The sequence below is a fragment of the Pelophylax lessonae genome (genome assembly GCF_965119305.1).
Source record: "Pelophylax lessonae genome assembly, contig: HAP1_SCAFFOLD_254, whole genome shotgun sequence".
Classification (NCBI taxonomy): domain Eukaryota; kingdom Metazoa; phylum Chordata; class Amphibia; order Anura; family Ranidae; genus Pelophylax; species Pelophylax lessonae.
The window spans coordinates 250,872-278,762 of record NW_028120085.1 but is presented as its reverse complement, the minus strand read 5'-3'; the positions used below and the strand labels follow the sequence as shown (position 1 = coordinate 278,762).

The 27,891-nt window shown below is 57.4% G+C and overlaps 1 protein-coding gene across 1 annotated transcript; it reads left to right on the top strand.

Annotated features, from left to right (window-relative positions):
* Window positions 1–27,386, top strand: USH1C (USH1 protein network component harmonin; the record flags this gene model as incomplete). The annotated part of the gene is given in 16 exon segments (XM_082276047.1): window positions 1–257; window positions 2,581–2,646; window positions 2,951–3,075; window positions 11,213–11,262; window positions 13,658–13,810; window positions 14,347–14,463; window positions 15,557–16,009; window positions 17,428–17,484; window positions 18,019–18,138; window positions 18,281–18,343; window positions 22,503–22,544; window positions 22,811–22,849; window positions 22,851–22,865; window positions 23,613–23,712; window positions 24,888–24,997; window positions 27,327–27,386. Coding segments are annotated over 16 exon segments (1,698 nt in total). The 5' UTR covers window positions 1–129.
* Window positions 27,387–27,891: the final 505 nt, after the last annotated feature.

Genomic DNA, 27,891 nt, shown 5'->3' with positions numbered 1-27,891 from the left:
GAGGTTACAGGTCCTGTACTTTTTGCACAACCTCCTGATAAGGGGCCCAAGGCATTTTCCTCTCCTGCCCAACCTGACCCCGGCACTACTCCTGGATTTCTGTGTCTCCTGCAGGGCCGGGAACTCTTCATGACCGAAGACGAGAAGCTGGTAGAACAAAACCGCCATGAGCTGGAGCGCCAGGAGCTCCTCCGACAGAAGAGACTCGCCATGGAGACCAACAAAATCCTGAAAGAGCAGCAGGAGAAAGAGAAGGTGTAAGTGACTAAGGGGACCGGTGTGAGGGGGGAGGAGACTGGTGTGGGAGTGACCAGTATGGAGGAGACTGGTGTGGGAGTGACCAGTATGGAGGAGACTGGTGTGGGAGTGACCAGTATGGAGGAGACTGGTGTGGGAGTGACCAGTATAGAGGAGACTGGTATGGGAGTGACCAGTATGGAGGAGACTGGTGTGGGAGTGACCAGTATGGAGGAGACTGGTGTGGGAGTGACCAGTATAGAGGAGACTGGTGTGGGAGTGACCAGTATAGAGGAGACTGGTGTGGGAGTGACCAGTATGGAGGAGACTGGTGTGGGAGTGACCAGTATGGAGGAGACTGGTATGGGAGTGACCAGTATGGAGGAGACTGGTGTGGGCATGACCAGTATGGAGGAGACTGGTGTGGGAGTGACCAGTATGGAGGAGACTGGTGTGGGAGTGACCAGTATAGAGGAGACTGGTGTGGGAGTGACCAGTATAGAGGAGACTGGTGTGGGAGTGACCAGTATAGAGGAGACTGGTGTGGGAGTGACCAGTATAGAGGAGACTGGTGTGAAGGGGGATGGAAGTGACTGATGGGAAGATGGAGGTGTCAGGCGGGGGAGTGAATAGATGAGCGAGAGGTGGAGAGGACTGAGGGGTTTGGTGGTGACTAATGAGAAAGTGGAGGTGACCTTGGTAAGAAGGAAGGAAGAGGAGGTGACTGGTGAGGAGATGGAGGAGATGGAGATGGCTGGTGAGGAGGAGGTGGTGGAGATGGCTGGTGAGGAGGTGGAGGTGGTGGAGATGTCTGGTGAGGAGGTGGAGGTGGTGGAGATGTCTGGTGAGGAGGAGGAGGTGTCTGGTGAGGAGGAGGAGGTGTCTGGTGAGGAGGTGGAGGTGTCTGGTGAGGAGGAGGAGGTGTCTGGTGAGGAGGAGTAGGAGGAGGTGTCTGGTGGGGAGGAGGAGGTGGAGGTGCCTGGTGAGGAGGAGGAGGTGGAGGTGTCTGGTGAGGAGGAGGAGGTGGAGATGGCTGGTGAGGAGGAGGAGAAGGAGGTGTCTGGTGAGGAGGAGGAGGTGGAGATGTCTGGTGAGGAGGAGGTGGAGATGTCTGGTGAGGAGGAGGTGGAGATGTCTGGTGAGGAGGAGGTGGAGATGTCTGGTGAGGAGGAGGAGGTGGAGATGTCTGGTGAGGAGGAGGAGGTGGAGATGTCTGGTGAGGAGGTGGAGATGTCTGGTGAGGAGGAGGAGATGTCTGGTGAGGAGGAGGAGGTGTCTGGTGAGGAGGTGTCTGGTGAGGAGGTGGAGGTGTCTGGTGAGGAGGAGGAGGTGTCTGGGGAGGAGGTGGAGGTGTTTGGTGGGGAGGAGGAGGTGGAGATGTCTGGTGAGGAGGTGGAGATGTCTGGTGAGGAGGTGGAGATGTCTGGTGAGGAGGAGGAGGTGTCTGGTGAGGAGGAGGAGGTGTCTGGTGAGGAGGTGTCTGGTGAGGAGGTGGAGGTGTCTGGTGAGGAGGTGGAGATGTCTGGTGAGGAGGAGGAGGTGGAGATGTCTGGTGAGGAGGAGGAGGTGGAGATGTCTGGTGAGGAGGAGGAGGTGGAGATGTCTGGTGAGGAGGTGGAGATGTCTGGTGAGGAGGAGGAGATGTCTGGTGAGGAGGAGGAGGTGTCTGGTGAGGAGGTGTCTGGTGAGGAGGAGGAGGTGTCTGGGGAGGAGGTGGAGGTGTCTGGTGGGGAGGAGGAGGTGGAGGTGCCTGGTGAGGAGGAGGAGGTGGAGATGGCTGGTGAGGAGGAGGAGAAGGAGGTGTCTGGTGAGGAGGAGGAGGTGGAGATGTCTGGTGAGGAGGAGGTGGAGATGTCTGGTGAGGAGGAGGAGGTGGAGATGTCTGGTGAGGAGGAGGAGGTGGAGATGTCTGGTGAGGAGGAGGTGGAGATGTCTGGTGAGGAGGAGGTGGAGATGGCTGGTGAGGAGGTGGAGATGGCTGGTGAGGAGGAGGTGGAGGTGTCTGGTGAGGAGGAGGTGGAGGTGTCTGGTGAGGAGGAGGTGGAGGTGTCTGGTGAGGAGGAGGAGGTGGAGGTGTCTGGTGAGGAGGAGGTGGAGATGCCTGGTGAGGAGGAGGAGGTAGAGATGGCTGGTGAGGAGGAGGAGGTGGTGGAGGTGTCTGGTGAGGAGGAGGAGGTGGAGGTGTCTGGTGAGGAGGAGGAGGTGGAGATGTCTGGTGAGGAGGAGGAGGTGGAGGTGTCTGGTGAGGAGGAGGAGGTGATGGGTTTGGTGGATGTGTCTGTTCAATGGTTTGGGGGGGGGGAGGGGTGTATTATATTTTATATTGTCTGACCTGTCTGGCAGGAGGAAGATGGAAATCTCCCAGAAGATGGCGGATGAAGAGGAGCGATACCGCAGGGAGATGGAGAGGTGGGTTGTGGTGTCACAAGGAGATTTCTGATTTCCTGAGTCCTCGGTCCTGATTGTAATTCTCAGTGCAGAGCTGGAATAATCAAAAGGGAGACCAATCACAGACCAGCAATCTGTGGAGTGAGGTCACGATGGGTTCCTGCACCTGAACTCCCTCTATATTGAGGTCACGATGGGTGCAGGAGCACGAGGGCTCCCTATATTGAGGTCATACTGTTCATGAAATCCCCCCCCCCCCCCCCAGGAAATAGTTCTGTGTGCGTCCCGGAGTGCTGCCATGAAAACCCCTATCGCCCTCTTCCAGGATCGCCTCTCAGGAGGAGAAGATGAAGAAGGATTGGGAGGAAGATTGGGGTCAAAAGGAGCAACCGAAGAGCTCAAAACAATCGACCCCCCCCAGACAGCGCAGCCCCCCTGCCAGACACAAAGGTAGGTCCATGTATGTGCCTCACACGGGGGGCATAGAATTCGGGGGGCCTCACACGGGGGGCATAGAATTTGGGGGGCCTCACACGGGGGGCATAGAATTCGGAGGCCTCACACTGGGGGCATAGAATTCGGAGGCCTCACACTGGGGGCATAGAATTCGGAGGCCTCACACTGGGGGGCATAGAATTTGGAGGCCTCACACGGGGGGCATAGAATTTGGAGGCCTCACACGGGGGGCATAGAATTTGGAGGCCTCACACGGGGGGCATAGAATTTGGAGGCGTCACACGGGGGGCATAGAATTTGGAGGCCTCACACGGGGGGCATAGAATTTGGAGGCCTCACACGGGGGGCATAGAATTCGGAGGCCTCACACTGGGGGCATAGAATTCGGGGGGCCTCACACTGGGGGCATAGAATTTGGAGGCCTCACACGGGGGGCATAGAATTTGGAGGCCTCACACTGGGGGGCATAGAATTTGGAGGCCTCACACGGGGGGCATAGAATTTGGAGGCCTCACACGGGGGGCATAGAATTTGGAGGCCTCACACGGGGGGCATAGAATTTGGAGGCCTCACACGGGGGGCATAGAATTTGGAGGCCTCACACGGGGGGGGCATAGAATTCGGAGGCCTCACACTGGGGCGCATAGAATTTGGAGGCCTCACACGGGGGGCATAGAATTTGGGGGGCCTCACACTGGGGGCATAGAATTCGGAGGCCTCACACGGGGGGCATAGAATTTGGAGGCCTCACACGGGGGGCATAGAATTTGGAGGCCTCACACGGGGGGGCATAGAATTGGGGGGCCTCACACGGGGGGGCATAGAATTCGGGGGGCCTCACACTGGGGGCATAGAATTCGGAGGCCTCACACGGGGGGCATAGAATTCGGAGGCCTCACACGGGGGGCATAGAATTTGGAGGCCTCACACGGGGGGCATAGAATTTGGAGGCCTCACACGGGGGGCATAGAATTTGGAGGCCTCACACGGGGGGCATAGAATTCGGAGGCCTCACACGGGGGGCATAGAATTCGGAGGCCTCACACGGGGGGCATAGAATTCGGAGGCCTCACACAGGGGGGCATAGAATTCGGAGGCTGGATGGTATTAGCCGTTCTGTGAGATGGAAAAGTCGGAGTTCCCCCAATCACAGGGAATCTCTGGCACTGCGAGTGTTAATATGTAGATAGAGGCTCCTCCCCTCTCTGGGTGTTATGATGAGAGTTGTAGTCCTCAGTCTGCACATCATGGAAAGGACCTTTCTGCTCCGGGATATGCGGTGACGCCGTCCGGCATCCGTGGCCCACGTGTTTTCCATTGGCGTTGACCCCAGAGTGGGGCCCCCGGGGACACAACAAAGGGACAGACATGTCATGGGAAAGCCGCTACATGAGAATAAATGTCACCGGCCTCCCTCATTAATGAGCCTCAGGGCCGTGCCGTGCGCTGCATCCTCCCCGGGAATGTTCTTCTCAGAGATTAGAGGTCGGCTACCGAACATCTGCTGAGTCTGGAGGACGGCGGCGTCATCACTTCACTCACATCTTCATCCATTGACTGCGAGCTGGGGGGGCCCCACTAGACTGGGGGGCCTGGTCACACTAGTCTGGGGGTCACTCTCTGCATGGGGGGGCCCCACTAGACTGGGGGGCCTGGTCACACTGGTCTGGGGGTCACTCTCTGCATGGGGGGGCCCCACTAGACTGGGGGTCATTATCTGGATGGGGGGCCTGGTCACACTGGTCTGGGGGTCACTCTCTGCATGGGGGGGCCCCACTAGACTGGGGGTCATTATCTGGATGGGGGGCCTGGTCACACTGGTCTGGGGGTCACTCTCTGCATGGGGGGGCCCCACTAGACTGGGGGTCATTATCTGGATGGGGGGCCTGGTCACACTGGTCTGGGGGTCACTCTGTGCATGGGGGGGCCCCACGAGACTGGGGGTCATTATCTGGATGGGGGGCCTGGTCACACCGGTCTGGGGGTCACTCTCTGCATGGGGGGGCCCCACTAGACTGGGGGTCATTATCTGGATGGGGGGCCTGGTCACACTGGTCTGGGGGTCACTCTCTGCATGGGGGGGCCCCACTAGACTGGGGGTCATTATCTGGATGGGGGGCCTGGTCACACTGGTCTGGGGGTCACTCTCTGCATGGGGGGGCCCCACTAGACTGGGGGTCATTATCTGGATGGGGGGCCTGGTCACACTGGTCTGGGGGTCACTCTGTGCATGGGGGGGCCCCACGAGACTGGGGGTCATTATCTGGATGGGGGGCCTGGTCACACCGGTCTGGGGGTCACTCTCTGCATGGGGGGGCCCCACTAGACTGGGGGTCATTATCTGGATGGGGGGCCTGGTCACACTGGTCTGGGGGTCACTCTCTGCATGGGGGGGCCCCACTAGACTGGGGGGTCATCTGGATGGGGGGCCTGGTCACACTGGTCTGGGGGTCACTCTCTGCATGGGGGGGCCCCACTAGACTGGGGGTCATTATCTGGATGGGGGGCCTGGTCACACTGGTCTGGGGGTCACTCTGTGCATGGGGGGGCCCCACGAGACTGGGGGTCATTATCTGGATGGGGGGCCTGGTCACACCGGTCTGGGGGTCACTCTCTGCATGGGGGGGCCCCACTAGACTGGGCGTCATTATCTGGATGGGGGGCCTGGTCACACTGGTCTGGGGGTCACTCTCTGCATGGGGGGGCCCCACGAGACTGGGGGTCATTATCTGGATGAGGGGGCCTGGTCACACTGGGGCTCATTCTCTGGATGGGAGTACTCCGGGCCCCGGTCACACTGGTCTGGGTGTCACTCTCTGCATGGGGGCCCCCACTAGACTGGGGGTCATTATCGGGATGGGGAGTCTGGTCACATGGTCTAGGGGTCACTCTCTGCATGGGGGGCCCCCACTGGCTTGGGGGTCACTCTCTGCATGGGAGGCCCCCACTGGACTGGGGTCATTATCTGGGAGTACTCAGGCCCCCGGTCACACTGGTCTGGGAGTCATTCTCAAGATGGGGGTACTCGGGACCCCGGTCACACTGGTCTGGGGGTCATTCTCTGGATGGGGGTACTCGGGACCCCGGTCACACTGGTCTGGGGGTCATTCTCTGGATGGGGGTACTCGGGACCCCGGTCAAACTGGTATGGGGGGTCATTCTCTGGATGGGGGTACTCGGGACCCCGGTCACACTGGTCTGGGGGTCGTTCTCTGGATGGGGGTACTCGGGACCCCGGTCACACTGGTCTGGGGGTCATTCTCTGGATGGGGGTACTCGGGACCCCGGTCACACTGGTCTGGGGGTCATTCTCTGGATGGGGGTACTTGGGACCCCGGTCACCTTTTGTTGATGTTTGGTGGATGGAAACGCAGTCATTGTGAGTTTTGCGTTCATATTTATCTTAAAAGAAACTGCATCTGACAAAAGCAGGCAATTGTGATTGGGCATTTAGGGTTGTGTGGGCGGGTCTTCTGTTTAGAGTGGGTAAAGTGTGGGCGTGCCTTTTGTGTAGTGTGGATGGGACCTTGGTGTGGGTGGGTCCCCTTTGTATTGTGGGCAGGCCTTTTGTTTAGGGTGAGTGTAGGGTGGGCGGGCCTTCTGTGTAGGGTGGGTGGTCCTCTGTGTAGGGTGGGTGGGCCTTCTGTGTAGGGTGGGTGGTCCTCTGTGTAGGGTGGGCGGGCCTTCTGTGTAGGGTGGGTGGTCCTCTGTGTAGCGTGGGCGGGCCTTCTGTGTAGGGTGGGTGGTCCTCTGTGTAGGGTGGGCGGGCCTTCTGTGTAGGGTGGGTGGTCCTCTGTGTAGGGTGGGTGGTCCTCTGTGTAGCGTGGGTGGGCCTTCTGTGTAGGGTGGGCAGGCCTTCTGTGTAGGGTGGGTGGTCCTCTGTGTAGAGCGGGCGGGCCCTCATGTAGATGCAGAATTGGGGGGGGGTCACTCCTTTCTGTAGGTCTGTTGGTGTCACTCTTTCCTCCTCTGTTCCTCCAGCTGATGAGCGACTGACGCAGAGCGGGACGCCGGGCGACGCACACAAGCAGGTTTGAGTCTCTGATCTCCTCCTTTCCCTCCTCGGTCCGGTCCTGACTCTGGCAATAGAGACCAATGCCTGATGCTGGCTCCTCCCTGCGCTGCACGGAGGATGCAGCTTTAAAGGACTGGTCCATCCAGGTGATTGGCAGATAAGGGTATCGGTTCTATTTGGAGGACCATAGTGTGTCTATTAATTACCCAGAATCCTTTACTGATCTTACATCGTGGGGCAGTGTGGTGCTTGTGATGGACCCCGGTACTCGAGGAGTATGTCCATCGTATAAGCTTCCCTTGCCCGATAACAGGATACCGGGTCCCGCAGCCCCCCCAGTCACTAGTCGGGACACAATGTAGGGTGGTGAAAATCCTAAGCCTCCATTCACACTATCGAGACTTGTCAGGTGACTTGATCAGCCTGACAAGTCGCGGTCCATTGTGTAGTACAGGACCGGTTCTAATAGAAGTGACACAAGTCGCTCCGACTTAGAAAAAGGGTCCTGTACTACTTCGGGGCGACCTTGGAGCGACTTGCATAGACATTCATTATATGAAGTCCGTGCAAGTCGCGCCGAAGTAGTACAGAGTCATGCCGCTTCAGTGTGAATGGGCTCTAAAAGCTGGTTATTGAAAACTCAAAGAGAATTTATATACCACACACAGATGCCTGATTACATTATCGTATACAAAGGAAACTATACAGGAATATAATTACCATAACTAAGGAACAGCCAATATAAAATACTCTTCTCCACCTCTAGCAACGAATAGCTGACAGTGATATCATGAACATGAGCTAATTAACTAATCACCTAAACCAGCCTAGGTGACCAGACCGACCGTTCCGCACCCACAACCCTGAATATGAAGTCCTGTACAACACACATTATTACAAGTATAAACACTTAGATGAGAGGACAGACAGGAACAATAGGACATCCAATTTCCAATGGGAGGACAGACAGGAACAAAAGGACATCCAATTACCAATGGGAGGACAGACAGGAACAATAGGACATCCAATTACCAATGGGAGGACAGACAGGCACAATAGGACATCCAATTACCAATGGGAGGACAGACAGGAACAATAGGACATCCAATTACCAATGGGAGGACAGACAGGAACAATAGGACATCCAATTACCAATGAGAGGACAGACAGGAATAATAGGACATCCAATTACCAATGAGAGGACAGACAGGAACAATAGGACATCCAATTACCAATGGGAGGACAGACAGGAACAATAGGACATCCAATTACCAATGGGAGGACAGACAGGCACAATAGGACATCCAATTACCAATGGGAGGACAGACAGGAACAATAGGACATCCAATTACCAATGAGAGGACAGACAGGAATAATAGGACATCCAATTACCAATGGGAGGACAGACAGGAACAATAGGACATCCAATTACCAATGGGAGGACAGACAGGAACAATAGGACATCCAATTACCAATGGGAGGACAGACAGGCACAATAGGACATCCAATTACCAATGGGAGGACAGACAGGAACAATAGGACATCCAATTACCAATGAGAGGACAGACAGGAATAATAGGACATCCAATTACCAATGGGAGGACAGACAGGAACAATAGGACATCCAATTACCAATGGGAGGACAGACAGGCACAATAGGACATCCAATTACCAATGGGAGGACAGACAGGAACAATAGGACATCCAATTACCAATGAGAGGACAGACAGGAATAATAGGACATCCAATTACCAATGGGAGGACAGACAGGAACAATAGGACATCCAATTACCAATGGGAGGACAGACAGGAACAATAGGACATCCAATTACCAATGGGAGGACAGACAGGCACAATAGGACATCCAATTACCAATGGGAGGACAGACAGGAACAATAGGACATCCAATTACCAATGGGAGGACAGACAGGAACAATAGGACATCCAATTACCAATGGGAGGACAGACAGGAACAATAGGACATCCAATTACCAATGGGAGGACAGACAGGAACAATAGGACATCCAATTACCAATGGGAGGACAGACAGGCACAATAGGACATCCAATTACCAATGAGAGGACAGACAGGAACAATAGGACATCCAATTACCAATGGGAGTACAGACAGGAACAATAGGACATCCAATTACCAATGGGAGGACAGACAGGAACAATAGGACATCCAATTACCATTGAGAGAACAGACAGGAACAATAGGACATCCAATTGACAATGAGAGGACAGACAGGAACAATAGGACATCCAATTACCAATGGAAGGACAGACAGGAACAATAGGACATCCAATTACCAATGGGAGGACAGACAGGCAGAATAGGACATCCAATTACCATTGAGAGGACAGACAGGAACAATAGGACATCCAATTGACAATGAGAGGAAGCCCCTTAGGATGCACACTATGGGAGAGACCTACCTACACATTATGGTAGGGGACCCCAGAGGTTTGAGCGGGGTACATTAACATCTACAATCATTGCTGGTTTAAGGTGAAGAGGCCCCAATAATGGAACCTCCAGTTCCCAGAGTCGGTGTGTTTTGGGGAGATCAGGACATGAATCAGAAACAAGACCACCCCACGGATCCCCCAGCATACACCTACCAAACAGCAGTGTCCCCTAAATACCGGGGCCCGTAAATACTGGGGGTGTATTGTGTATGGGGGGTGTATTGTGTACTGTGATTGTGTATGGGGGGGGGGTGTTGTGTACTGTGGTTGTGTATAAGGGGGGGGGGGATGTATTGTGTATGGGGGGTGTATTGTGTATGAGGGGGGGTGTGTATTGTGTATGGGGGGTGTACTGTGACTGTGTAGGGGGGGTGTACTGTGTATGGGGGTGTATTGTGTACTGTGATTGTGTATGGGGGGGGGGGGTGTTGTGTACTGTGGTTGTGTATAAGGGGGGGATGTATTGTGTATGAGGGGGGGTGTGTATTGTGTATGGGGGGTGTACTGTGATTGTGTATGGGGGTGTATTGTGTAGGGGGGGTGTACTGTGTACTGTGATTGTGTATGGGGGGGGGTGTTGTGTACTGTAGTTGTGTATAAGGGGGGGATGTATTGTGTACTGTGATCGTGTATGGGGGGGTGTATTGTGTATGGGGGGTGTATTGTGTACTGTGATTGTGTATGGGGGTGTATTGTGTAGGGGGGGGTGTATTGTGTATGAGGGGGGGTGTGTATTGTGTATGGGGGGTGTACTGTGACTGTGTAGGGGGGGGTGTACTGTGTATGGGGGGTGTGTTGTGTACTGTGGTTGTGTATAAGGGGGGGGATGTATTGTGTATGGGGGGTGTACTGTGATTGTGTATGGGGGTGTATTGTGTAGGGGGGGGGGTGTATTGTGTATGAGGGGGGGTGTGTATTGTGTATAGGGGGTGTACTGTGACTGTGTAGGGGGGGGTGTACTGTGTATGGGGGGTGTGTTGTGTACTGTGGTTGTGTATAAGGGGGGGGATGTATTGTGTATGGGGGGTGTACTGTGATTGTGTATGGGGGTGTATTGTGTAGGGGGGGTGTACTGTGTATGGGGGTGTACTGTGTATGGGGGGTGTATTGTGTACTGTGATTGTGTATGGGGGTGTATTGTGTAGGGGGGGGTGTATTGTGTATGGGGGGTGTACTGTGATTGTATATGGGGGGGGGAGGGATATATAGTACAGTGTTTTTGTTTTTCCTCACATGATCTCTCTTTATACTTTACATCTTGTAATCCGTTCTGTATTGTTCAGGGGGGGGGGGAGGAGTGGATTGGAGTGCAGGGGGGGGGAGGAGTAGATTGGAGTGCAGGGGGGGGGGGAGTGGGGGGGGTATTTTTACATCATATGTCATCTTAACCATACAAAATTTGTGAAAACCATCCCCCTGTATCTGTGAGGGGAGTGGGGGGGGGGGGGGTTGATAAGATACAGAGGGTCTCGGGGGACATTTGGTGGTCCCCCATAAAACGATCTGCTCATGATTGGCCCATCCACGTCCAGCATGTTCTGTATTCGTTGTGTTGTCATGTGACCCTGTCTATGGCCGGCCATTGGTTGGTATGTGGGGGAGGGGTGATTGTGGATGGGGGTGACTCTGTTATCTTCTTATTCAGCGTTCGGTTGGTTCTATCGCTATGAGGGGAAGTTCCCAACTCTCAGAAAGGTACGGTGTGTGCTCCTTCCTCCACCTATCCCATACAGGCCAGCCTCCATCTCCCTGAGTGCTCTGCATGGATTGGCTCTCTGCAGATCGGCCATTTCTTACTTTCTGTGTTTTCTTTTTATTCTCTAACTCTGAGCTCTCCTTCCCCACCATTGCTCACAGTCTGTACCTGGATCAGGTGCAATACTGCCCCAGTACAATGCAGCTAAAATCCTTACTGGCAGCACCAAGAGGCCTGAAAAGGCTTTGATAACGGGTGCGGGGCGCATCAATCCTTCCCGGGGTGCGGGGCTTGTCAATATTCCCCGGGGTGCGGGGCTCGTCAATCCTCCCCGGGGTGCGGGGCGCATCAATCCTCCCCGGGGTGCGGGGCTTGTCAATATTCCCCGGGGTGCGGGGCGAGTCAGTCCTCCCCGGGGTGCGGGGCAAGTCAGTCCTCCCCGGGCTGCGGGCGGCATCAATCCTCCCCGGGGTGCGGGGCGCGTCAATCCTTCCCGGGTGCGGGGCGCGTCAATCCTCCCCGGGGTGCGGGCGGCATCAATCCTCCCCGGGGTGCGGGCGGCATCAATCCTCCCCGGGGTGCAGGCGGTGTCCATCCTCCCCGGGGTGCGGAGCGCGCCAGTCCTCCCCGGGGTGCGGGACGCGTCAATCCTCCCCGGGGTGCGGGACGCGTCAAACCTCCCCGGGGTGCAGGCGGTGTCCATCCTCCCCGGGGTGCGGAGCGCGTCAATCCTCCCCAGGCTGCGGGCGCGTCAATCCTCCCCGGGGGCGGGGCGCGTCAATCCTCCCCGGGCTCCTGGCGCGTCAATCCTCCCCGGGGGCGGGGCGCGTCAATCCTCCCCGGGGCGCGTCAATCCTCCCCGGGGGCGGGGCGCGTCAATCCTCCCCGGGGAGCGTCAATCCTCCCCGGGGTGCGGGACGTGTCAATCCTCCCCGGGGTGCGGGGCGCGTCAATCCTCCCCGGGGTTGCGGGGCGCGTCAATCCTCCCCGGGGTTGCGGGGCGCGTCAATCCTCCCCGGGCTGCGGGCGCGTCAATCCTCCCCGGGCTGCGGGCGCGTCAATCCTCCCCGGGCTGCGGGCGCGTCAATCCTCCCCAGGGGCGGGGCGCGTCAATCCTCCCCGGGGCGCGTCAATCCTCCCCGGGGGCGGGGCGCGTCAATCCTCCCCGGGGCGCGTCAATCCTCCCCGGGGTGCGGGACGCGTCAATCCTCCCGGGGGTGCGGGGCGCGTCAATCCTCCCCGGGGTTGCGGGGCGCGTCAATCCTCCCCAGGCTGCGGGCGCGTCAATCCTCCCCGGTGGCGGGGCGCGTCAATCCTCCCCGGGCTCCTGGCGCGTCAATCCTCCCCGGGGGCGGGGCGCGTCAATCCTCCCCGGGGCGCGTCAATCCTCCCCGGGGGCGGGGCGCGTCAATCCTCCCCGGGGCGCGTCAATCCTCCCCGGGGTGCGGGACGCGTCAATCCTCCCCGGGGTGCGGGGCGCGTCAATCCTCCCCGGGGTTGCGGGGCGCGTCAATCCTCCCCAGGCTGCGGGCGTGTCAATCCTCCCCGGGGGCGGGGCGCGTCAATCCTCCCCGGGCTGCGGGCGCGTCAATCCTCCCCGGGGGCGGGGCGCGTCAATCCTCCCCGGGGCGCGTCAATCCTCCCCGGGGGCGGGGCGCGTCAATCCTCCCCGGGGCGCGTCAATCCTCCCCGGGGTGCGGGACGCGTCAATCCTCCCCGGGGTGCGGGGCGCGTCAATCCTCCCCGGGGTTGCGGGGCGCGTCAATCCTCCCCAGGCTGCGGGCGCGTCAATCCTCCCCGGGGGCGGGGCGCGTCAATCCTCCCCGGGCTGCGGGCGCGTCAATCCTCCCCGGGCTGCGGGCGCGTCAATCCTCCCCGGGGTGCGGGCGGCATCAATCCTCCCCGGGGTTGCGGGGCGCGTCAATCCTCCCCGGGGGGCGGGGCGCGTCAATCCTTCCCGGGTGCGGGGCGCGTCAATCCTCCCCGGGCTGCGGGCGCGTCAATCCTCCCCGGGCTGCGGGCGCGTCAATCCTCCCCGGGGGGCGGGGCGCGTCAATCCTTCCCGGGTGCGGGGCGCGTCAATCCTCCCCGGGCTGCGGGGCGCGTCAATCCTTCCTAGGTCCAGCCCAGCATTAGATTTGTACAGAAAGCCTCAGATCTGGACGGACGGATTGTATCCATGGATTTGGGTTTGTATTCTCTCTCCTGATTGGCTCTCGGTTTGTGTTTGCTGTGTTGTTCCACCTTTCCCGATCTGCTATCAGACCAGCGGGGGGTCGGTGGGTTGGCGCTATTTGAATGTGGTGTGGTTTGCACAGCGCCCCCCACAGGCCATAATGAGAAATCCCAGGCACAGATCTCATTTCTGGGGGTCACCCTTTGATTTCCCCCCAGAAGGGGAAGGGGCGGAGGAAGACGAAGGTGGAGAGTCTGACGGAGCAGAAGAAGAGTAAGAAGGAGGTGGAGTTCGAGGAGAAACTCGCCCAGGAGAATGAGGGGAGGCTGGAGAAGGAGAAGCAGCTGAAGATCAACCGGCTGGTGCAGGAGGTGAGCGAGACCGCGCCGCCACCCGTATATACCCCGCTCTGTATACCGGACCCGTATATACCCCGTTCTGTATACAGGACCCGTATATACCCCGCTCTGTATACCGGACCCGTATATACCCCGCTCTGTATACCGGACCCGTATATACCCCGCTCTGTATACAGGACCCGTATATACCCCGCTCTGTATACAGGACCTGTATATACCCCACTCTGTATACCGGACCCGTATATACCCCTTTATATATACCCCCCTCCTATATACCCCGCTCTGTATACCGGACCTGCATATACCCCGCTCTGTATACAGGACCCGTATATACCCCTTTATATATACCCCCTCCTATATACCCCCCTCCTATATACCCCGCTCTGTATACCGGACCCGTAAATACCCCGCTCTGTATACCGGACCCGTATATAGGCTCTGCTGTGGATTCTGCTCTTGTAGAACTACAACTCCCACTCTCCTATCCATATAGTAGGATTCTATGTGGCCGTGTGCTGTGATTGGCTGACCATCTGTCATGTGACCAGGTGTCGGAGACGGAGCGGGAGGATCTGGAGGAGTCGGAGAAGGTTCAGCATTGGGTGGAGAGATTGTGTCAGACCCGATTGGAGCAAATCTCGTCTGCTGAGAACGACGCCCACGAGGTAAGCGCCACCCGCTGCCAGATCACATGACCCTTCCCACCCCGCCCCCTATACATTAACCCTTTCTCGCCCCTCCTATAGGGAGCGCCCCTATACATTAACCCTTCCCGCACCCCCTATAGGACGCGCCCCTATACATTAACCCTTCCCGCCCCTCATTAACCCTTCCCACACCCCCTATAGGGAGTGCCCCTATACATTAACCCTTCCCGCCCTCCTATAGGGAGCGCCCCTATACATTAACCCTTCCCGCCCCTCATTAACCCTTCCCACACCCCCTATAGGGAGTGCCCCTATACATTAACCCTTCCCGCCCCTCCTATAGGGAGCGCCCCTATACATTAACCCTTCCCGCACCCTCCTATAGGGAGCGCCCCTATACATTAACCCTTCCCGCACCCTCCTATAGGGAGCGCCCCCTATACATTAACCCTTCCAGTACCCTCCTATAGGGAGCGCCCCTATACATTAACCCTTCCCGCACCCTCCTATAGGGAGCGCCCCCTATACATTAACTCTTCCAGTACCCTCCTATAGGGAGCGCCCCTATACATTAACCCTTCCCGCACCCTCCTATAGGGAGCGCCCCTATACATTAACCCTTCCCGCACCCTCCTATAGGGAGCGCCCCTATACATTAACCCTTCCCGCACCCTCCTATAGGGAGCGCCCCTATACATTAACCCTTCCCGCACCCTCCTATAGGGAGCGCCCCTATACATTAACTCTTCCAGTACCCTCCTATAGGGAGCGCCCCTATACATTAACCCTTCCCGCACCCCCTATACGGAGCGCCCCTATACATTAACCCTTCCCGCACCCTCCTATAGGGAGCACCCCTATACATTAACCATTCCCGCCCCTCCTATAGGGAGCACCCTTATACATTAACCCTTCCCGCCCCTCCTATAGGGAGTGCCCCTATACATTAACCTTTCCCATACCTTCCTTTAGGGAGCACCCCGATATATTAACCCTTCCTTGTCCAGCAGTCGTGTCTTGCACCCCCTGGTATTGTAGTCCCTGTAGAGAACAGTCGGCGCTGTGCTGTGTAGATGGGTTCTCTTTACACGCGTTTCGTCATTGGTTGCAGGGATCCACAGGACGTCCAGCTGCCTCTGCTTCTCCCCCACCGACTGTAACGGCTGCTAGGAAGTTTGGCGGCGGCGGCCTCCAGCTTCACACCACGGATCTGGATGAGGTTCATGGAGAGGAGATCGCTCGTCCTGTGAAACGCATTGCACCCCCACCTCCCTCCCCCCACCCAACACCCTCACCTAACATCCCCCGCTCCTCTCCATCCCACAACGTCACAATGCTAAGGAGGAGCGCTCCCCCGGCCCCACCAGGGCCCTCCTGGACAAACCCTATACAGCCAACATGGATGCATCTGCCGTCTCCAGTACAGTCGCCCCCTCCTGTGTCAGCTCCTCCCATCGGCTCCTCCCGCCCGCCGCTGCCATTCTCTGATGAGCTGAAGAACTACAGAGGGCGATCTGCCATGAGATCCTCCAATCCGGAGCCAAGCTACCCACCGAGCCCAAAGGTACCGGCCAATCATAGACGAGCACTCGCTGCACCTGGAGTGTCTGGTCTTTATTATACCAACAACCAATCAGATGTCCATTTTCCCTGTCCGAGGGGTCAGCAATGAATTGCAGGTCCTAGCATGTCCTGTAGAGGGCAACTGGAGGTCTGACGGGAATACCCTGGAGCTATAGATATTGTATTCGCCTGCCAGGGGATAATCCTGTACATAGTGCCCCTCCCCTGAGGGATAATCTTGTACATAGTGCCCTTCCCCTGAGGGATAATCCTGTACATAGTGTCCCTCCCCTGAGGGATAATCTTGTACATAGTGCCCTTCCCCTGAGGGATAATCCTGTATATAGTGCCCCTCCCCTAAAGGATAATGCTGTATATAGTGCCCCTCCCCTGAAGGATAATCCTGTACATAGCGCCCCTCCCCTGAGGGATAATCCTGTACATAGTGCCCCTCCCCAGAAATATTCCTGTACATAGTGCCCCTCCCCCAAGGAATGATCCTGTACATAGTGCCCCTCTCTGAAAATATTAATGTACTTAGTGCCCCTCCCCCGAGGGATAATCCTGTACATAGTGCCCCTCCCCCAAGGAATGATCCTGTACATAGTGCCCCTCTCTGAAAATATTAATGTACTTAGTGCCCCTCTCCCGAGGGATAATCTTGTACATAGTGCTACTCCCCTGATTGATAATCCTGTACATAGTACCCCTCCCCTGAGGGATAATCCTGTACATAGTGCCCCTCTCCTGAGGGATAATCCTGTACATAGTGCCCCTCCCCTGAGGGATAATCATGCACACAGGGAGGGGGGGGGGTCTGTTCTATGGTGATGGGGAGGTGAGGGGGGTCTCTGTATAATGGTGATGGGGGGAAGGGGGATCTCTGTATGATGGTGAGGGGGGGGGTTGTTTCTGTCTGATGGTGATGGGAAGGGGAGGAGGGATCTCTGTATGATGGGGAGGGGGGTCTCTGTATGATGGTGATGGGGGGAAGGGGGATCTCTGTATGATGGTGGGGGGGGGGGGGTTGTTTCTGTCTGATGGTGATGGGAAGGGGAGGGGGGTCTCTGTATGATGGTGGGGGGGGGGGTGTTTCTGTGTGATGGTGAAGGGGAGGGGGGGGGGTCTCTGTATAATGGTGATGGGGGGAAGGGGGATCTCTGTATGATGGAGGGGGGGTGTTTCTGTGTGATGGTGATGGGAAGGGGAGGGGGGTCTCTGTATGATGGTGGGGGGGGGTGTTTCTGTGTGATGGTGATGGGAAGGGGAGGGGGGTCTCTGTATGATGGTGGGGGGGGGGTGTTTCTGTCTGATGGTGATGGGAAGGGGAGGAGGGATCTCTGTATGATGGGGAGGGGGGATCTCTGTATGATGGAGGGGGGGTGTTTCTGTGTGATGGTGATTAGGCTCTCTCCACAGGTTGTACGGAATACATCAAATGTCAGTAAAATCTCCTCCGCATCAAGCAACCCGCTGGTATGTGTGTGGAGGGCCGGGCTATGTTGGGGTGAGGGGATTTTGGGGGTGCTGTGTTGGTATTTTTGCTGTGTGTGTGCGCGGTGATGGCGCTTGCTGTGTGTGCGCGGTGACGGCGCTTGCTGTGTGTGCACGGTGACGGTGATGGCGCTCGCTGTGTGCGTGGTGACTGTGACGGTGCTCGCTGTGTGTGTGCGCGTGGTGACGGCGCTTGCTGTGTGTGCGCGGTGACGGTGATGGCGCTTGCTGTGTGTGCGCGGTGACAGCGCTTGCTGTGTGTGCGCGGTGACGGTGATGGCGCTTGCTGTGTGTGCGCGGTGACGGCGCTTGCTGTGTGTGCGCGGTGACGGCGCTTGCTGTGTGTGCGTGGTGACTGTGACGATGCTCGCTGTGTGTGTGCGTGCGGTGACGGCGCTCGCTGTGTGCGCGCGGTGACGGCGCTCGCTGTGTGCGCGCGGTGACGGCGCTCGCTGTGTGTTCGATGATTCACAATAACCTCTTCCTCTCCGCTGACCTCCATGTTGGGAAATACAGCAGATGGCGCCCAGCCCACCAACCCACCGCCGCCCTCCCGTGCCAATCCCATCAAAACCGGTCATGCTGCCTCCCGACACCAACTTCCTGCTGAGAACGGCGCCGAAGGCCGACCCCCTGGTGAGTGATGTAATTGTGGGTGGAGCATAGGGGAGGGGCGCTGAGCTGCCAGTACATGGGGCTCCGCCCACATTTCCTTCCACACCAAATTCTCCCCCAGAGGACCAGCGCCTTCATTTCTCTGCAATTCATATTCCTGCAGCCCCCCGAGATGTTGAAGCGGATGGTGGTCTACAATACGCCCTTCCAATCCAGCAAGAGACAAGTACCTACCTCTGCTTGGTGTGACTCTTCACCCCCTTCCTATGACCCCCTCACCCCCAACTTCATGTGATCCCCCTTACCCCCACCTTCCTGTGACCCCCCCCCTCACCCCCACCTTCCTGTGACTCCCCCCTCACCCCCACCTTCCTGTGACCCCCCCCCCCCCCTCTCACGCCGACCTTCCTGTGACACCCCCCCCCCTCCCCGTGACGGAACAGACCCACACTGTGCTTGAGTGCTTCCGTCAGTATATGGCTTCCTCCAGTCCTCCATAGACATCAGATATTATAGCCGCCCTACATACAGGACTAGCCAACAAATAGCTTGTATAAAACTGGAATGTTTATTTGACAAACTCACACAGAGTATATAGCCCCCCCAGGAGGACATCCTGAGGAGCTGGGACAGGGATTTCCAAGGGCCCCCCAACCAAAGTAATTCCTGTCATATCTCTTCCGTTTCGGAAACACAGGAGGGGACCCCAGACGGGTTGACTTCAAAGTTAGTCCGTAGTTCCAGTCCCGCAATGCCCGTACCCCAAACAAATTGTCTGAAACAGAGCATTACTTACTCAGCCAACCTCTGCCTCTCTCCTAGAACATACCCGCTGCTGGGGAGAAGTGTGGACTGGCCCTTCTCCCTGGAGTCCTTTCAGCCACTGGAGAGAAGACGGGTGGCTGGGCTCACTCTGTCATGCTGTTGGGGAGACCATTGTCCCATCCACTACCACAGGAAATAGTTGTCATCAGTAGGTAAGGGGCAGAGGTCCTTGACTCTCTGCCTGGCTGCCAGCATTTCAGCTGGGTGTAGAAGCTTCACTTCATCAGCTTGTCGCTGGGGGGAGGGTCTGGACTGCCCCAGCTTCCTGGAGCTCCGCAGTTGTTGCGGGCGTTGGGCAGAGGTTGGTAGTACTCTGCCCTGTTGCCAGCACTTCTGCTGGGCACTCCACATAATCCGCTCTGGCTAGCTGTTGGGGAGGGAGACCGGCTTCCTCCGCTCCTAGACTGTGGATCTCTTGCTGGGGAGGAAGGATGACCTCCTTCTTCTCCGAACTGTGTAGCTGCCATTGGGAAGATGAGCCGGTTGCTCCATCTCCCCTATCCTCATCCGGCTGCTGGGATGACCTTTCTCTGGTTCTGTCTCCCAGGTGCACGGATCCTGGCTGGGGAGGGAAGACAGTTTCCTCCACTCTGGCTGCTTGTTGGTGAGGGAGGACAACCTGGACAATTAGGGATCTCATTCCAGGTCAGACTTACCGGAATCAAACTCATAAAGTACATTACACATTATCCTAAGTATAAACACAGAACACCCCATTATACAGACAATAGGAAGAGACCACCAGTGACAGACTGTCCGTCTCCGACCTACAATAGTCTATGAGGCAAATCTCATCCAACGTTCCATCATTCTGACACAGTGACAATAATGTGTTATAAATTTCTTGAGATATATTGTTGATATTTATTACTGTCCCATTTGAGTAATCCAAACCATATTCTGTGTCCATGAAGTCCACCATTTCCTCGGCCACCCCTCCCCCCTAATAGACACAGGGTGACTTACACATAAGAGGGGGCAGAGAGAGGGATTTCCCAACCTCTCTAAGGTAAGCTGGGTTCCACAGGCCCCCCAACCAAAGTGACTCCCGTCACACCCTCCTCACCCCCACCTTCCTGTGATCTCACCCCCACCTTCCTGTGACCCCCCTCCACTCACCCCCACCTTCCTGTGACCTCACCCCCACCTTCCTGTGACCCCCCCTCAAATCACCCGTAACTTCCTGGTACCCCCCTCCACTCACCCCCACCTTCCTGTGACCTCACCCCTACCTTCCTGTTCCCCCCCTCCACTCACCCCCTTCTTTCTGTGACCTCACCCCCACCTTCCTGTGACCTCACCCCTACCTTCCTGTGACCCCCCTCCACTCACCCCCACCTTCCTGTTCCCCCCCCCCTCCACTCACCCCCTTCTTTCTGTGACCTCACCCCCACCTTCCTGTGACCTCACCCCTACCTTCCTGTGACCCCCCTCCACTCACCCCCACCTTCCTGTGACCCCCCTCCACTCACCCCCACCTTCCTGTGACCCCCCTTCACTTTCAGTGCCTTCCATCTTCCTGTCTTGTAATCCTCTAGTCCCAGGACCCCCCCCCCCCCTTAGTTTGCAGTGCTCTCCTCCATTATCTGGCTCAGTGTGACGTGACGGCTCCTCTTTCAGGGCCGATACATTTCCCAGTTTCAGCATCACAGATGCATTTTTTGTATGTGTTTTCAGTGGGTTGCAGTGGGAGAGGGGATAATGGGGGACGTGGGATAACGGGGGAGGAGGGATGATGGGGGAGGAGGGATAATGGGGGATAACGGGGGAGGAGGGATAACGGGGGATGGGTGGTGATGATTGGTGATACTAAAGAGATGATGGATGCAAAAAAAAAGTGATAGATTTATTGATCCACTTAAAATATATCTTTACTTATAAATATGATTTATACTCAGCGTGTGTGATCTCCTGTGGTTGGGGTGTGATGTCCCGTGGTTGGGGTGTGATGTCACGTGGTTGGGGTGTGATGTCACGTGGTTGGGGTGTGTGATGTCACGTGGTTGGGGGTGTGTGATGTCATTTGGTTGGGGGTGTGTGATGTCACGTGGTTGGGGTGTGTGATGTCACATGGTTGGGGTGTGATGTCACGTGGTTGGGGTGTTTGATGTCACGTGGTTGGGGGTGTGTGATGTCATTTGGTTGGGGGTGTGTGATGTCACGTGGTTGGGGTGTGATGTCACGTGGTTGGTGTGTGTGATGTCACGTGGTTGGGGGTGTGTGATGTCATTTGGTTGGGGGTGTGTGATGTCACGTGGTTGGGGTGTGTGATGTCACGTGGTTGGGGTGTGTGATGTCATGTGGTTGGGGGTGTGTGATGTCACGTGGTTGGGGGTGTGTGATGTCACGTGGTTGGGGTGTGATGTCACGTGGTTGGGGTGTGATGTCACGTGGTTGGGGTGTGATGTCACGTGGTTGGGGTGTTTGATGTCACGTGGTTGGGGGTGTGTGATGTCATTTGGTTGGGGGTGTGTGATGTCACGTGGTTGGGGGTGTGTGATGTCACGTGGTTGGGGGTGTGTGATGTCACGTGGTTGGGGGTGTGTGATGTCACGTGGTTGGGGTGTGTGATGTCACGTGGTTGGTGTGTGATGTCACGTGGTTGGGGGTGTGTGATGTCACGTGGTTGGGGGTGTGTGATGTCACGTGGTTGGGGGTGTGTGATGTCACGTGGTTGGGGGTGTGTGATGTCACGTGGTTGGGGTGTGATGTCACGTGGTTGGGGTGTTTGATGTCACGTGGCTGGGGGTGTGTGATGTCATTTGGTTGGGGGTGTGTGATGTCACGTGGTTGGGGGTGTGTGATGTCACGTGGTTGGGGTGTGTGATGTCACGTGGTTGGGGGTGTGTGATGTCACGTGGTTGGGGTGTGTGATGTCACGTGGTTGGGGTGTGATGTCACGTGGTTGGGGTGTGTGATGTCACGTGGTTGGGGGTGTGTGATGTCATTTGGTTGGGGGTGTGTGATGTCACGTGGTTGGGGTGTGATGTCACGTGGTTGGGGTGTGTGATGTCACGTGGTTGGGGTGTGTGATGTCACGTGGTTGGGGGTGTGTGATGTCACGTGGTTGGGGTGTGTGATATCACGTGGTTGGGGGTGTGTGATGTCACGTGGTTGGGGTGCGATGTCATGTGGTTGGGGTGCGATGTCATGTGGTTGTGGTGCGATGTCACGTGGTTGGGGTGTGATGTCACGTGGTTGGGGGTGTGTGATGTCACGTGGTTGGGGGTGTGTGATGTCACGTGGTTGGGGTGTGTGATATCACGTGGTTGGGGGTGTGTGATGTCACGTGGTTGGGGTGCGATGTCATGTGGTTGGGGTGCGATGTCACGTGGTTGGGGTGCGATGTCACGTGGTTGGGGGTGTGTGATGTCACGTGGTTGGGGGTGTGTGATGTCACGTGGTGGGACTTCATTGCTGGGACGTGGCGCTCCACTTTGTGTCCGCCTTCTACCCCCCTTCCCCGGCAGTGGTCTCTATCAGATCAGGTGTGACCCCTCCCCCTCTCTGTATTGTCTGTGGATTGTTTCCGGATAATTCTCTCACTTTTCTCCATCGAGGGATTCCAGAAATATGTGGAGGACTTCGACCCGTATTCCATGGTGAGTCCACGAGAATTCCCCTCCCCCCCCATACACAGGATGTGATTGGTGGCAGATCCTCCCCCCCCCCCCCCATACACGGGATGTGATTGGTGGCAGATCCTTCCCCCCCCCATACATGGGATGTGATTGGTGGCAGATCCTCCCCCCCCCCCCCATACACGGGATGTGATTGGTGGCAGATCCCCCCCCCCCCATACATGGGATGTGATTGGTGGCAGATTAGCAGAATAATAATTATATTGTATTGATGATTCTTCTCTCAGTTTGCAGCGGAGCAAATTACAGGGAAAGACGTCCGACAAACTTCGTATAAAGAAGGTGAAATGTCCGCTCTCCTCTCCCTGCTCTCCTCTCCCCGCTCTCCTCTCCCCCATCCCGCTCTCCTCTCCTCGCTCTCCTCTCCCCCATCCCGCCCTCCTCTCCCCGCTCCTCTCTCCCTCCTCTCCCTGCTCTCCTCTCCCCGCTCTCCCCACTCTCCTCTCCCCCATCCCGCTCTCCTCTCCTCTCCTCTCCCTGCTCTCCTCTCCCCGCTCTCCTCTCCTCTCCCTGCTCTCCTCTCCCCGCTCTCCTCTCCCCCATCCCGCCCTCCTCTCCCCGCTCCTCTCTCCCTCCTCTCCCTGCTCTCCTCTCCCTGCTCTCCTCTCCCTCCTCTCCCCCATCCCGCCCTCCTCTCCTCTCCCCGCTCCCCTCTTCCTGCTCTCCTCTCCCCCATCCCGCCCTCCTCTCCTCTCCCCGCTCCCCTCTCCCTGCTCTCCTCTCCCTCCTCTCCTCTCCCCGCTCTCCTCTCCCTCCTCTCCTCTCCCCGCTCTCCTCTCCCCGCTCCCCTCTTCCTCCTCTCCTCTCCCCGCTCTCCTCTCCCTCCTCTCCTCTCCCTCCTCTCCTCTCCCTCCTCTCCTCTCCCCGCTCTCCTCTCCCTCCTCTCCTCTCCTCTCCCCCATCCCGCTCTCTTCTCCTCTCCCCAGTACAGTATGTATTCCCCGTCAGGTGGGTCGCTCTGTTTGCGGATTGGCGTTCCTCTGGCGGGTCACATGACGTTCATTGTTCTGTATTTGTTGTTTGTTGCAGGACGGAGCTCTGGATCTGGCTGTAGAGGGCGGCATTGAGTCTCCGATTGGGAAGATTGTTGTCTCCGCCATTTACGATGGAGGGGCCGCCGACCAACACGGTCAGTGCAATCGTCCCCCCGCCATCCCCCTCCATCTCCCACCACCCCCCGCCATCTCCCGCCATCCCCCGCCATCTCCCACCATCCCCCGCCATCTCCCACCATCCCCCACCATCCTCTTCCATTCTTCTTCCATGAAATTCATTCCTAATCTACTCACATATACGGACCAACGTCCGCCGGGGTCTCATGGGGGTCAGATTACAGGTCTCCGGACTGGGGTCACATGGGGGTCAGATTACAGGTATACGGACTGGGGTCACATGGGGGTCAGATTACAGGTATCCGACCTGGGGTCATATGGGGGTCAGATTACAGGTCTCCGGACTGGGGGTCACATGGAGGTCAGATTACAGGTATCCGAACTGAGGTCATATGAAGGTCAGATTACAGGTATCCGGACTGGGGTCATATGGGGGTCAGATTACAGGTATTTGGACTGGGGTCACATGGGGGTCAGATTACAGGTATTTGGATTGAGGTCACAGGAAGGTCAGATTACAGGTATCCAGACTGGGGTCACATGGGGGTCAGATTACAGGTATCCAGACTGGGGTCACATGGAGGTCAGATTACAGGTATCCGGACTGGGGTCACATGGAGGTCAGATTACAGGTATCCGGACTGGGGTCACATAGGGGTCAGATTACAGGTATTTGGATTGAGGTCACAGGAAGGTCAGATTACAGGTATCCAGACTGGGGTCACATGGGGGTCAGATTACAGGTATCCAGACTGGGGTCACATGGGGGTCAGATTACAGGTATCCGGACTGGGGTCACATGGAGGTCAGATTACAGGTATCCGGACTGGGGTCACATGGGGGTCAGATTACAGGTATCCGGACTGGGGTCATACGAAGGTCAGATTACAGGTATCCGGACTGGGGTCACATGGAGGTCTGATTACAGGTATCAGGACTGGGGTCACATGAAGGTCAGATTACAGGTATTCGGATTGAGGTAACATGTAGTGGAGTCCCCTCCTCCCCCATCCTAAATGTTGTGGTAGAAATTGGAACCCCCCCCCCCCATCTTCTACCCCCTCCCCCATTCTCTATTCACATTTGTGAATACACCAAACTGGAATGATCCGGTTGTTGAGTAAAATGCAGACACCCCCCATGGGGCGGAGTGTAGAAGGGTGATTTCTATTAATCGTCGTCTCTCCTCCAGGCGGGATTGTGAGAGGAGATGAGATTCTGGCGGTGAACGGGAAGATTCTGACCGATGTGACGTTGTCGGAGGCGCAGGCCACGCTGGCGAAAGCCTGGAACTCAGGAGGGGTAGGTAATGGCGGGGGCGGGAACTTGGGAGGGATAGGTGACAGGGGTGGGAACTCGGCAGGGGTAGGTGACGGGAGCAAGAACTTGGGTAGGGATAAAGGGAGGGAACTCGGGAGAGGTAGGGGGCCGGAATTCGGGAGGGGGAGGGTTAGGTGATGACAGGGGTGGGATCTCTGAAGGGATAGGTTATGGCGGGGACGGGAATTCGGGATGGGTAGGTGACGGTGGAGGCAGGAACTCGGGAGAGGTAGGTGATGGGGGAGGGAACTTGGGAGGGATAAAGGGTGGGAACTCGGGAGAGGTAGGTGATGGGCGGGGGCAGGAATTTGAGAAGGGTAGGTGATGGTGACAGCAGGGGCGGAAAGTCAGGAGGGGTAGGTGACGGGGGAGGGAACTTGGGAGGGATAAAGGGTGGGAACTCGGGAGAGGTAGGTGATGGGCGGGGGCAGGAATTTGAGAAGGGTAGGTGATGGTGACAGCAGGGGCGGGAACTCGGGAGGGGTAGGTGATTACAGGGTTGGCAACTCAGAAGGGGTAGGTAATGGCGGGGTTGGGAATTCGGGAAGGGTAGGTGATGGGGACAGGAACTCGGCAGGGGTAGGTGACGGGAGCAGGAACTTGGGGAGGGATAAAGGGTGGGAACTCGGGAGAGGTAGGGGGCCGGAATTCGGGAGGGGTAGATAGTAGCGGGGGAGGGTTAGGTGATGAAGGGGTGGGATCTCTGAAGGGATAGGTTATGGCGGGGGGGCGGGAATTCGGGATGGGTAGGTGACGGTGGAGGCAGGAACTCGGGAGGGGTAGGTGACAGGGGCAGAAACTCGGGAGGGGTAGGTGATGGGGGCGGGAACTTGGGAGGGATAAAGGGTTGGAACCCGGGAGAGGTAGGTGATGGCGGGGGCGGGAACTCGGGAGGGATAGGTGACGAGGGCAGGAACTTGGGAGGGATAAAAGGTGGGAATTCGGGAGAGGTAGGGGCCAGAATTCGAGAGTGGAAGGTAGCAGTGGGGGCGGGAATTCGGGAGGGGTAGGTAGTAGGAGGGCGGGAATTCGGGAGGGGTAGGTAGTAGGGGGGGCGGGAATTCGGGAGGGGTAGGTATTAGTGGGGGCGGTAATTCAGGAGGGGTAGGTAGTAGCGGGGGCCGGAATACGGTAGGGTAGGTCGCAGTGGGGGCCGGAATTCGGGAGGGGTAGGTAGTAGGGGGGGGCGGAATACGGGAGGGGTAGATAGTAGCGGGGGCCGGAATACGGGAGGGGTAGGTAGTAGGGGGGGCAGGAATTCGGGAGGGGCAGGTAGTAGGGGGGGTGGGAATGCGGGAGGGATAGGTGAAGAGGGCAGGAACTTGGGAGGGATAAAGGGTGGGAATTAGGGAGAGGTAGGGGCCAGAATTCGAGAGGGGAAGGTAGCAGTGGGGGCGGGAATTCGGGAGGGGTAGGTAGAAGGGGGGGCGGGAATTCGGGAGGGGTAGGTAGTAGGGGGGCGGGAATTCAGGAGGGGTAGGTAGTACTGGGGGCCGGAATATGGTAGGGGTAGGTAGCAGTGGGGGGCGGGAATTGAGGGGTGGGTAGCAGTGGGGGCGGGAATTCGGGAGGGGTAGGTAGTAGGGGGGGCAGGCATTCGGGAGGGGTAGATAGTAGCGGGGGCCGGAATACGGGAGGGGTAGATAGTAGTGGGGGCCAGAATTCGGGAGGGGTAGGTAGTAGGGGGGGCAGGAATTCGGGAGGGGAAGGTGTAGCGGGGACCGGAATATGGGAGGGGTAGGTAGTAGGGAGGGCGGGAATTCGGGAGGGGTAGGTAGTAGTGGGGGCCGGAATACGGGGAGGGTAGGTAGTAGGGGGGGGCGGGAATTCGGGAGGGGTAGGTAGCCGCGAAGGCTGGAATTTGGGAGGGGTAGGTAGCAGTGGGGGTGGGAGTTCGGGAGGGGTAGGTAGTATGGGGGGCCGGAATTCGGGAGGGTAGATAGTAGTGGGGGGGGGCTGGAATTTGGGAGGGGTAGGTACTAGGGGGGGGCTGGAATTGGGGAGGGGTAGGTAGCAGTGGGGGCGGGAATTTGGGAGGGGTAGGTAGTAGGGGGGGCAGGAATTTGGGAGGGGCAGATAGCAGCGGGGGTGGATATTGGGGAGGGGTAGGTAGCAGTGGGGGCAGGAATTGGGGAGGGGTAGGTAGTAGGGGGAGGCAGGAATTTGGGAGGGGCAGGTAGCAGCAGGGGCGGGAATTGGGGAGGGGTAGGTAGTAGGGGGGCAGGAATTTGGGAGGGGGAGGTAGCAGCGGGGGCGGGACATATATAATACGCACTCCATGTCTGGTATTCATCCTCTCTATCTCCCCCAGGATTGGATAGATTTGGTCATCGCCGTGTCTCCGCCCAAGGAATACGATGACGAGGTGTAAGTACCGCCATCTATGGACATTCCTGGGGGGAGGGGCTATAGCTTGTGCAAATGGCCAATAGCAGCTCCCCTCTCCTGGAATGGAGGGTAGAAGTCCAGCACTGCCAGCCAGCCAATAGGATCTCTCCTCTGCTGTTGGGGGGGGGGGGGGGTCAGGCAGTTGGAACTCTGCTTCACTTCTGAGGGGGGGAAAGGGGGGGGGAATATAGGACTGGCGGCCAATAGGAGCTCTTCTCTACTTGTTTACAAGTGGGGGGGGGGGGGTCAGCAATCCTCCACAAGGGACCTTTCTCTGTGTACTCCCAACTTCAGTCCTGCCGTCTGGGGCGCCGTGGGGGCGGGGCAGGAAGGCAGAGGTGTCCCTGGCATGAGGAGGAGGGTAGTCTGATTGAATGACAGTGGTGATTGGATGACAGTGGTGATTGGATGGGGGATGGTGATTGAATGGGGGATGGTGATTGAATGGGGGATGGTGATTGGATGACAGTGGTGATTGGATGGGGGAT